Source organism: Xyrauchen texanus, chromosome 37, assembly GCF_025860055.1.
Source record: "Xyrauchen texanus isolate HMW12.3.18 chromosome 37, RBS_HiC_50CHRs, whole genome shotgun sequence".
In the NCBI taxonomy this organism is placed as follows: domain Eukaryota; kingdom Metazoa; phylum Chordata; class Actinopteri; order Cypriniformes; family Catostomidae; genus Xyrauchen; species Xyrauchen texanus.
Window position 1 is genome coordinate 28,797,961 of NC_068312.1, and position 12,280 is coordinate 28,810,240.

Consider the following 12,280-nt stretch of genomic DNA (forward strand, 5'->3'; position numbering starts at 1 on the left):
TCAGTGTATTGCTGCATCAAAGCAAAGTCTTTTTAGCAAGTCAGATCACTCTACGGCAGTGTTTCCCAACCACTGTGCAGTGGCACACTAGTGTGCCGTGAAAGATTGTCAGGTGTGCCATGGAAAATTATCAAGTTCCACAAAATAAATAAATTCATGAAAAAAAAATCATTTCAGGGATCCAAAACTTTTTTCACCTTTCAGAGAAATTCGCCATTTTGAAACCATAATCGGTCACTTTTGTGATTGTGAAGAGCAATGGTTAATGTGAAAAAGTGACTGATATTTATACATGTCTTTCACATGACTCACGTCAGCGCTGCAGAATATATTGAAGTCTATGAAGTGACTTTACACCAAAGTGTTTTTCACACACACCTTTTTGCTTCACCAATGATGTCTTTGAGAGTGCAAGACATATTTAAAAACTGTCCAAATTTGTGAAGAGACATTGAATGTCTCATAATTTCTTTTAATTAAATATTACCTTATCCTTTACGAATATCAGAGACCCCAGTTATTGAACTCATTTAAAGTCACCAAGAAAACGCTTAGACCTAAACTGCTTTTTTCTCTCTTCCAAATACATGTTTTCAATGTTTTTTGTACACAAAATCGCCCCTCTGTGATGCTTTCTGCAACCCTTGTCATGTGGAGGGCAATGCGGCTCATGATGCTGGTGTTGAACGGAGCATTGATGCCTGGACTCAACTCATGTGAAATGACTTATGCAAATGTTTACAATGACAAAAGAACATTATTGAAACTCAAAATGATTATTATTTGTATATTATTGTGTTATTTTCTGATAAAAGCCATGCTCAGCAGTTTAAATAGGCTACTGAAGGAAAATGAATCCATAGATCTGCTTTGTGTACAGGAGTCACAATTATACTGAAGTCAGTAGATTTGTAGCCATGCAAGTTTTAATAAAGGAGAAGGTAAGGACATTATTGAAACTCACTATTATTAGACTATTATTGTTGTCTTTTTGGATGAAAAATAAGCTCAGACTGAAGGAAGACTAAAGATCTGCTTTGTTCTTTTAATGCTTAAACACTTAAATGCTTAAATTCACTGACTCACTCATAGCGCATAAGACGCTCATTTGTTGCCACCCAGTGACATTTCCAGATGCGCTCACTGAAATAATCAGTTAATAAAATTGAACAAATTTGTGAAACAGAAGCAAGCCTCACCAAAATACTCTTTTGCAGCCAATTCTGTACAATTGTAAACTTGAATAAACTTTGAATAAACTACTTTGCCTCAGATTATGCTAAAAAAAACTTAATTTTCCTGGCTTGTATAGCTGATGCGCATATGTGTTCTTGAGTTGATATTTATCTGTATCTAAAAGGTGTTTCCTTTCTACATCTGTTGCCTGTTGGCTCCTTGGTTGGGTATTCCAATTTCTCCCATTCATTTTAATAGAAGTGGCCCGTCTCTCATAAATAAATAGTCTCTGACTGGATTCACATCCTATTGGAATTACAGTATTTAAGAGATGATTCTACTCTGAGTTGCTCACGTCCTCGGACTGAGACATTTTTTTTTTCTATGACAGTGCTCATAATGGCAAAATGGATCCTTGTGTGGTTTTGTTGTTGCTGACATAAAATATTTAATCACATTAGTTCATTAATTTACCTCTATATGTTCTTGCGAAATGTTTAAGAATAGAAAAAATGCTCCAGTCGGTTGTTATCATATAATAAACCCCTTCTGGCTGTTACCTCCGTTTCATGACGGGGTCTTGAACAACCTGTGGGGTTTATTTTGCGACAACAACCAACAGACTGTACATTATCCCTTACTTAACTTTTGATGCTGCTGCCATATTGGTACTTTTTACATGTCACAACTGTCAAGTCGTAGCTCTCACAGAATTCTGAGTTCTATGAAGACGTAGTTTTCAGAACAGACTGAAGTACTGTGCTGAGTTTGGTGGATGTAGCTTAAAAGCTCTTGTAAAAGTTACAGTCAGAATTTATGGTTTGTGTTTAGAGAGTTTGGAAAAACCCTAATCATCTCAACGTGAAGAAAATGTTGGCTTTTTCATGTTGGAGTGGTGCTTGCCCATGCAGAAGCATATATGGTTGAGGGTGGTTGCCAGTTGCTATGTTGTTAGAGTGTTATTGTTTATTTTTATATATGGTTGCTTGGATTTTCTAGATCATTGCTAGGGCATTGTTAGATGGTTGCTATGGTGTACTTGCCAAAGTAAAATGAGCACAGGCCTAAGTTTCTTTTATATATCCCCCCCACTTATGAAATCGAAGAACAAAAGTGTGTGATGTCATTTTAGAACAAAATCCAAAGAGCAAAATCCAAAAAGAAGGTGTTTTTGAGTTCGTTTGGGTGGTTCGTAACAGCTTGCGAGGGCGAAATTTCAGGGAAACGTCTTACTGCCATTTGTCCACGTCATCGGTAGGTGTGACCTGGAACGCCACCTACTTTGAGGCCGACAGCTAATTCCAATTTAGTCAGTTAAGATCAGTCAACATGAACACACAAACAAGCACATTTATTAGTGACCTGGTGTAAATTTACCTACATCTTTACAATAGTTCACGTAAAGACATTTTCCATTAACATGTCATTTGATTTTTCTTTTTGTTTTGTTTAATTCTTCTGCAAAAGGAGTCAAATCTACTAAAATATTCTCAAGTGGCCATTCACCTGTGTCATTTGTAGCCAAAAGCCATTCATACATCTGCCCAAAGTAAGAAATGCCTAACATCCTTTTGTCTGTATTCTGGCCATTTACACTCTTTTATACACACAAAGGCTCTATAATTAAGAACTCATGACTTCTGCATGTACTTTTTACTTATATCAGAGTGAATAGTTACTATTTTAAAGATTTTAACACGTGTGTGCACTCAGTATTGCGGTCTCATGGGAGCGCTGTTCTCCTGAGAAACAAGTCTTGAGTGAAACTGTTTGTTCATTTTACTCCTAATTACCTAAAACTGCCTCATTCTGTGAACTCAACACTTATCTTTGTTATGTAATACTGTGCTGGCACTACTTAAACACACACTCCCATATGGCCGAAGGCATCGTCCTGGACTCAGGGTCATCTCTTTATTAATGACGACAACATATGGCAATGAAGGGACTCACTTGGGAAAACAGTGACGTTTGAAAGCTTTGAAGCTCCAAAACATGAATGAGATTTTTTTCAAGTTTTAAAAACATCTTGAGGAGACAGAAAGCTCATTATTGAAGGACTTTGTGTTTATTTCATATGCAAGAGAATCAGAGGGAGAGAATGACAGAGCAGTGAAGTAAAGAAGCTAAAAAAGATGTATCAGGCATCAAAGGGTTGGCCGCAAGCTCTGCACTGATGAGTTTTACTTTCATCCCAAATAACTCTGATGAGATTGAAACCGAAGCTGCAACGCTGATGTCAGCTTCTCACGTCATGCAGAAATGATCATTTTGGCCTTATTTACTCACCCTCCATGATGTTCCAAACCTGTATTCCTTTCTTTCCTCTGTGGCAGACTGATGTAATAGTGAGTTCGGAAATATTAGGTTGATTTTTCTTAAAGGGATAATAAAAAAAAAATACAAAAATTATCTTATCATTTACTCACCCTCATGCCAACCCAGATGTGTATGACTTTCTCTCTTCAGCAGAACACATTTGAAAAAAAAAGTCCTTAAAGCTAACCAATGAGAAATATTGACCATGGATCATTCAAAATAGCAAACCTCTAGGGGCCTGGGTAGCTCAGGGAGTATTGATGCTGACTACCACCCCTGGAGTCACGAGTTGGAATCCAGGGCGTGCTGAGTGACTCCAGCCAGGTCTCCTAAGCAACCAAATTTGCATGGTTGCTAGGGAGGGTAGAGTCACAACAATCGTTGTTGCGATTAGTGGCTCTATCTCTCAATGAGGAGCATGGTAAGTCGTGCGTGGATCGCGGAGGGTAGCATGAGCCTCCACATACTGGGAGTCTCCGCGTTGTGTTGCACAATGAGCCATGTGATAAGATGTGTGGATTGACTGTCTCAGAAGCAGAGGCAACTGAGACTTGTCCTCTGCCACCCGGATTGAGGTGAGTAAATACTAATACTACCAAGTAGTGGGAAATGGGCATTCCAAATTGTAATCTCAAGTTCTTTGGGTTGAGACATTCAGGATAAGCACACAAATGTGACTAAACAAACAGATACAACTACAGATCTAAACCAAACCAACAAACCAACTTCTGTACAGTGTTCCTCCTACTCATTTGTAAACAGCGCTGCTCTTTCGTGTGTGTCGCACGTGTGTCAGTTCTTGTGTGAACATGCCAACTCAATTACACGCACATACTGCTGCTGACCAGAAGTGATGGTTGATAGTTAAAAAGTACTTAAATATTTATCTGTTTCGCACCAAATGCGATCGTGTTGCTTTTGAAGACTAATTTCATATGGATGACATTTATGCTGACCGTCTTTGATTTTTGGAGCCTCAAAATTCGGATCGCCATCCACTTGCCTACTGAGGTAAGATATTTAAATGTTTTCTTCAAATGTGTTCTGCTGAAGCATGTTTATAATAGTTTTACATTTTTAATCGAGTTTTTAGTCCTTTATAAATGTACTTTTATGAATGTAGCAAAAAATTTTATGAATATTGAACAGAACTGAGATTCCACGGCATGCCTAGCACCAGCACCCCAGGGTGTGTTGCCTTTTTGTTGCTAATGCAATGAGGTCGATAGACCATCTTTTACTGCCATCTAGTGATATCTTCATGTTATGGTTATGGCGGGTTTAAAGCTTTAAAAACATATCACAATGAAAACTAAATATTTTTCAAGATAATTTTTAGTTTATTTTAGTTTCAGAGCCATAAAAATTTATTTTAGTTTATTTTCAGTTTTTCCAATTATGTACTTTATTTATTTTAATCAGTTTACACAAATGCTTTTTTTACAGTTAGTTTTCGTTGTTGTTTTAATTTACGAAAATTACCTTGTGCTGAAGAAAGAAAGATGGCATGGGATGGCATGAGAGTGAGTAAATAATGAGGGAATTGCATTTTTTGAGTGAACTAACCCTTTAAGCTAAACTCGGCATGTGCTTACCGATTTTGCGAAGCAGTGCCTCCAGTGGTCAAAATGGAAAGGGTTTTTAAATGTAAGGGCACATGGGATCCCCAATTTCCGAGTGAAATTCCCGCAGACCCTAAACGTATCCTTCAGTGGAGTAAAAATTTGTTCTTAGAGGGGAAATGGAACCTCTGAATCATGCTTGTCACTAATTATTAGAACACAACTATTTTCAAGTTTCAGTGTGGGATGAGAACACAGGTCTCCCACATGGCTGACGAAACATGCTTCGGGTTGCGCCACATGAAAATGTAAACACACTTGAACCGATGCAGACATGTTTCATGGGAGATGCCACTTCTGAGTAACTTGGCATAATGGGGCTGATGTAAGAGTGCTGGAACATTCGGAAGCAACAATACAACTTCCAATGCAAACATGTTGTCTGTAGAAAACAACAGATACATTTTTGAAGAATATCCTGGTCACTCTTTTACAGATAATGAAAGTAAAGGAGAACTGTCAAGCTCTAAAATGAAGAAAAAAAAATGAAAAAAATGATTAGCATAAACTTGTCCATACCACTTCAGGAAAAGTCACTATTTACTGAAAATCTTGACATCTGACTTAGCTCAGTAGTACAGTTTAGAGTAACATGAGTGGGAGTATGATGACATAATTTTCCTTTTTGGGTGAACTATTCCTTTAATTTTTTTTAGGCATTTCTATCAACACAAATTTTCAAAAGTTGTTCAAAAGGTGAAATATTAACTTACCAGTTATGACACATTGTTGCTGTTCCCTCATACAACTTCTTGAAGATCATGGCTAAAGACAGGTTAGACTTTATTACTGTGGCCCATCTGATACAAAGACACAAAACAAACATCTACGTAACTCCTACCAAATTTCATAATGTATCAGAAATGATCTTAGACAAAGAAAAGAATGAAAGGTTATATGAGGGATGCCAGTGTGTCTTTGTGTGAATGTATTTGTGTATGTGTAATGCAGTGTACAGTATGTGTATATTCATTAGCTGGAGGTTTGCAGACACATTGTTACCTAAAATAACTGTGATTAATTCTCATTTGTGGAATCTATTACCACTTTATGATTCAAAACACATTACCATCAGCCCAAGACTTAAAGATCCCATGAAATGGCTTGAAGAGCAGTTTTATTTGATGTGATGTACTGTATTTCCTGTTGTAATGGGAAGTTTTGGTGTAGGAAATATTTTAGTAACACCATGAACCATGATTTGCTACATGCTGTTGCTAGAGAAACGTGATCATTAACAGAAGTTGGCACAGAAGTTACACAATTCACCTTTAACACACACACACACACAATCACAAACCTTTCTTTTCCCCATGTTCTGGATGTATAAATATCTTAGAAAAGTCACTGTGTGCAGAATTGTCCTTTTTTTTCTTTCTTCATCCCGTTCACATAGTACCTATGACTTTGTGTGTCCTTTTTCTTGACACATTCCACTCTCTTTTGTGTCTTTTTATTCTATGCTCTTTCTATAATTTTTGTGTTGGTTGCTCACAGAGTCATTTGAGCTCTTCCGTATTATGTTTATGTAAATATGTTGTGGAGGTGGCGGTTGTCACAATATTCTTTAAGGCTTGACTCACTGATTGTCAAGTCGAATGTGTCTATGTGTGTGTATTTGACTTAGGTTCAGATAAACCCACACACTCTGTATGAAATGTACAGATACACTCCCATCCCACGCAAGAGCAGTTAAGATGAGTTACATCACAGCAAATGAGTGTTGTGATCTGTGTAGTGTGACAATTGTGGGAGATATAAAAAAAAGTGTGTAATTGCTTTCATGGAGTGTTTTACAGTAGGCATACGCAGAGGGGTTGGCCTTTTGCTGAGGTGCCTCTCTGACGCAGCAGTGGCGTTGTCACAGGTGTTCCAGCCTGTTCAGATGTCACAAAATAAAAGCTTGCTCACCAAAATGGAATAACTTGTTTTAAGCTTAATAACATTTTGTTGGGTGTAAAAATGCATAATTATTATGCTGAAATTTTGATGCATCGATTATGGAATTAATAATCAATTATATTTTTTTTGTCAAGCATAAATACATAACACAGAGCTAAAAATAATATTTATAGCGAACCTGCACCCAACCAGTTCGATGAAGATCATACATTACCCTGTCAACCAACAATTTTGAAGCCTCTGCCCCTCAAAATGTCTGCGCACATCCCTGTTCTACAGGAGTCAGAAGCGTTTGCATGTTAGTTTGGGATGAATGGGGAGTCTCATGCTGTTCGCTAACTCCCAAAGTAATCAAATTTTGTCTAATCTCCTTGATTATGACACGGCTGATAAATTAACTTCCATTTAAATGAAGTAATACAACTTCAAAGAAGCCTATTCACAGTGATTCTGATTGCTTTGCAGTGATTTATGAAGCTCCTCCTTGTCAAATAACGCATTGTGTTAATGTCTGCTGCTGAAATGACCAGTGTGTAGCAGTGTGCTGGTGCTAACCTGCTCATTGTCATTTTCACAATCGCTATTGTGCTCCTTAAATTTTATAACATGATTTTGAAGAACTCATAGCCTACGCTTTTATAGCATTGCATTTTTCTATATTTTTTTCCCTGAGGCCCAATTGGAAGGTTAGTAGAAGGTTTATTGCCACAAAAACAGACATTATTTAGTTTTCCACCCTCTTTCTGGCCCTTAGAATTGAACATGCTGTTTTTGCCACTGTACCTTTAAGACTGCTCTAGTTAAATGACCTTTGCAATGATAAGCTCATCTTTTTGCATGTAAAATTAATAGCAGTGCTTAAAGGTGCTCCATCCTTGAAGAATTATGTTATTGAGTTACTGAGGGAGATGTGTGGGGGAAGCTTTCTTGTAGTTCTGCTGAAGACTGTCACATGGTTGTTGCAGAAGTGAAACAGTGTGAATTGTTTTGTTTGTTGGAAGAATGTTGGAGTGTTTGGCCTCCCCTTCAACTTTGCCTTATCTGGCCCATTTTAAACATTTGTTCAGGAAATTCTGTATCTCCCCAAAGCACTTAAAGTTTTAAATTACTATTTTCTACCCATGCTGTTTTTGCTTATTTACCTTTAAGACTTCTGTATGTAAATGGCCTAACCTCTTCTTCACATGTGAAATGAATAGAATGCTTTCTTACAGATACCCCAACCTTCAACAACAGCCTCTTTGCCTTACCTCAATTACGTTGTGACAGGCTAACAAAAAAAATCTGGCCTGAAACAGGGTCCCAAATTAAGGGGGGCTCGGGGCACAAATGCCATAAAAATGACCCCGAAATTACAAATGCGGGGGCAAAAAAATGCACTCATAATGGATTCTTCTGTTGTTGTTTTTTTGTTTTGTTTTTTTATGTGTAACATCTCATATAGTTCTTAATATTCTATTATACTGTAGTCCTAGTTATATCAATTATGGCATAAAATATGAGTTGATGTTGATTTAACACTTTGGAGATGAGGTAATAAATTCTCAATCTTGTCAATTTGTATTAAGGAAATGTTTAAATTGACATATTTTGACATAAACAGACAAGACGAGTTTAAGTTTTAAATGGTTCCTCCATAAATGTGAAAATGCCCCTGAAAATCAAATCCAGGGGGCAAAGATTGCCCCTTAATGTGAAACTTAATTTCTGATACTGGCCTGAAATGTGCTGCTATAAATAAATAACCTGATATAAACATAGTTTTAGTTTATTTCAAAGAGCAAGGAAAATCCTTTTGCCATGATAAGGCCCAATCAGATTATTTTACTTAAGGGCACAAAAAGTCAAGCAAAGGTCATCTTTGCTCTCAATCTTCTTCTCAGGAAGCTCTAAAAGGTAGGTGTAACTGTTCCCAGATTTTGTTAATAACTTTCCATCTTTTTAAGGGGTGTTCACACTGATAGAGTTGTGCAGCATTAAAGCAACCTGAAGTCATTGGTGGTAGATGAGCGATATCCAGTGACATGTACTTGGATACAGAGGTACAGAGCAGCAATGCTTACAAGCAACCACCAGTACAATGATTTAATCACAGAGCTTTAGGGATTTTAAATGTGTTTCTGGATTTATCTGGTCATAGCATGTTCATGCAGACACTTTCAGGGCTAAAAAATAACATTTTGTAGCTTTTAAGGAGACAAACTGTTCTCAAGCCTCTATTCTCTAAGAAGAGTCAGTCTAAAGCAGCCAAGCACAGAAGCGTTAGTGTTACAGTGTTCAAGTTAGTGGCCGAATATAAGGGCTCTTATACAGGAATATTTGGCTCCGGCTATGTTCCAACCGTGAGCTTCGGTCCTAGTCTTTCATTGAGCTGAAATCCCACTGCCTTCTTTGATCTCACACACCCTCAGAGCGGAGGAAAGCCCCCATTATCATCTTCCTGCCAGTCCAGTCAACAATGTGTGGAAGTGAGTCAAGCCCATTTTAACTGGACGTGCTCTCTGAGCCCCTGGCCTTTACACATTCACCAGACAGAGAACCTCACATAGGACATTTAGCATTGGCTGGAGCTTTTTTTGGGTCACCGTGGTGTGCCATGGCGGGCTTCTCTGCATCGTTCCAGGACTCGCAAGGTCAAGCACTAACTCTGGTGCCGCTGTGTTCGCTCGTCATAGTTCCTCTGACTGGGGGAGGTGGAGGAAGAATGTGGGCTGATTCAACACTGGTGTGCTCTCAGACTGCTGAAGGAGGTATAAACATGATTAATCATAGCGAGGCGAGAGGACGCTAAATGGAAATCAGTGTTCAGATTAACAGCAGTAGCGGTGTTACTAATTTAACTACATGATTAGTTGCGTGACAGTAGTTCAGCTGTTTTCAAAACAGTGTTGCTTTTCAAGTAATTAGCTACTTTTTCCTACAAGATGCAGCAAAACATTACACCAATGCAATTTTTTATGTCACATGTAATGCGCATGCAGCTTTAAAGACAAATGAGCAGAGGCAGCCTCACTCTCATTCATACTGTATGTACAGAAGCTTTGGAAATGTAAAATCTGTTTTAGTGAATTGGTTCAGTTAGTGCCGATTCGAGTGTCTACAAAGAGGTCCTTACTGAAATATAAATTTAAAAGCTATTTTTCAGCACTGTTTTGACTCACTTATATTCTATTTTTTTTCTTTCTGATTTAGTGTACATCAGTGAATGACGTGATGCAATTTTGTTTTGTCCAGATCTATTAAGTTATACCAAAATTCAAAACTTAAAAAAGTTATTACTTAAATACACCTCTACTATGATGAACATGTTTTCAATTTCTAAGGTCAAAGTCTTTTTGACATTTTCTTTCTGGGGAATAGAGTCAAAAGTTGTGGAACCATCCACAGGCAGTAAAATAAAATAAAATAAAAGTCTCATAAAATGTTCTTTTAGTGCTATTTTTATGAAATAGCACATTTTGACCAGTCAAATAGAGTAACTATAAAAAAAAAAAAACGATTATATTCGGGACTGAAAAATTCATAATATTTGTAAAAACATAATTATATGTTTAAAAACTTTTAAGAAATCAATTATTACATTGTGTAAATTCAGGTTTTGAAACTTCAATTAAATTATTTATTTTACTTGGTGGTCACACCACTTGACATTTTAAATTAAGTGATTAATTTCTTTTTACTAGTAGAGGCTACAAAGGTTTTTTTTTTTTTTAAATGTATGAAACCAACATGGACACATAGCTTACATTTCGTCAAACTTGTGTTTTATGCATTTTAAATTAGAGTTTTAAAAGATTTCTTTTTTTTTGGATCAACTTGAACAATATTATTTGTCAATGACACACAAATATTTGTTTGTTTTATGATGTCACCCAAATCAAGATTAATAATAATCAATATATTGATTATTATACACGGTTAGTTCCGGTCCTCGAATCTGATTGGACGAGAGATGGGATGAGTACTGATGGTGTGACAGTATCAGCACTCCGACACTTCACTGTGTGTGTGTATCACTCTGCATTCATGCTGTTCTAAACTATAGTGTATCTGTTAGGATTTATTTTTACTGTCTTTATTTTTGAAATTACATATGTTAGCCAGCAATTGGTGGCAAAAGATCATTTTTGTGTGTAATATGAGCCAGTTGGTGACATAAAGTGAATCAGTTAGTCATTGTTTACATAGAACAGCTCTTCATAATCACTAGTATTGCCAAAACTAGGAAATAGCTTTAAACGTCTTTAAACGGACAACTTCAGGAATAAGGCTCATGCTGAGAGACACAACAGACTGATTTATTACAGAACTTAAGTGCTTAACACACACACACACACACACGCATCCAGCCGTCTATCCTTGTTTATCCAATAACTTGTTAGAAGTGAACTTTTTGAATTACAAACAAAGTCTTGGATGCATCATTTGTTTTGAACCAGCAATGGCAGATTCTGATTCGTCACGTAAGAAAGTAGTTCCAAGCACAAATGCGTTTTTATGACCATACTCGGTTTTTCCTATTTTTTTTTTTAAATGTACTTGTTCATTGAACTGTTGTATATAAGCAATATTACACTCGCAATCGTGCTATATGGTCCTACATCAGCACTGCTGTAATTACCTACAGCACTCTGCCTCGTGCGGCCGAATCACAGCAGTGCTGATGTAGGGCCATATCGCACTCTTGCTCATGTGATATTGCTTAAATAATTAATTCAAAAAGAAAATACTGCTCCTGTTATTATATAATCTAATATAATGTTTGAAGCAATATATTTTAATTGTCCTTGTAAATAACTTCAATGTACTTAGCTTTTTGCTAGTTGCTTAGCTTTGCAATGTACTTTTAATGTACCTTTTCAAAAGTGTAGCTAGACTGTATTTTAAATACTTTATATAAAGTGTAGCTTGTGGCTTGGCAAGCTAAAGTACAGTTTTAAAGTAGCTTCCCCATTACCGATGGAAATCACGTGATAACTTTTCTCTTTCGCTGTCTTTCTGATCTCTTTCTTGTATATCATTTTGGATTCAGCTCAGATCAGCTAAATAAAAGAAAACAATTAACTATTAACAGATTAACTATAACTAAATATCAATTAATTTAGATGTTCTATTTATATGCAAATTTAATCATCTCTACTCTTACTCGCTTTCATAGCCAGTGGCAGATATTTCAGTGATATCCAGTGTGGTAGACTTTCCGTCTCCAAAGCTATTGTTCAATTTAAGGTCAGCACTTTGGATCACTGCCAGGATTCCTA

General features: G+C 36.8%; 1 protein-coding gene across 4 annotated transcripts in view; it reads left to right on the top strand.

Annotated features, from left to right (window-relative positions):
* Positions 1-12,280, top strand: part of LOC127630478 (protein kinase C zeta type-like) — a 131,919-nt gene that overhangs the window by 53,646 nt on the left and 65,993 nt on the right. Inside the window, exon 1 of one of the 4 annotated variants that reach the window (XM_052108029.1) lies at positions 9,588-9,769. The exons of the other annotated variants lie outside the window; for them this stretch is intronic. Within the exon in view, the coding sequence (XP_051963989.1) occupies positions 9,616-9,769 (154 nt within the window). The 5' untranslated portion in view covers positions 9,588-9,615. Of the gene's footprint in view, positions 1-9,587; positions 9,770-12,280 lie in introns of those variants that run through there. 4 annotated transcript variants of the gene reach the window in all.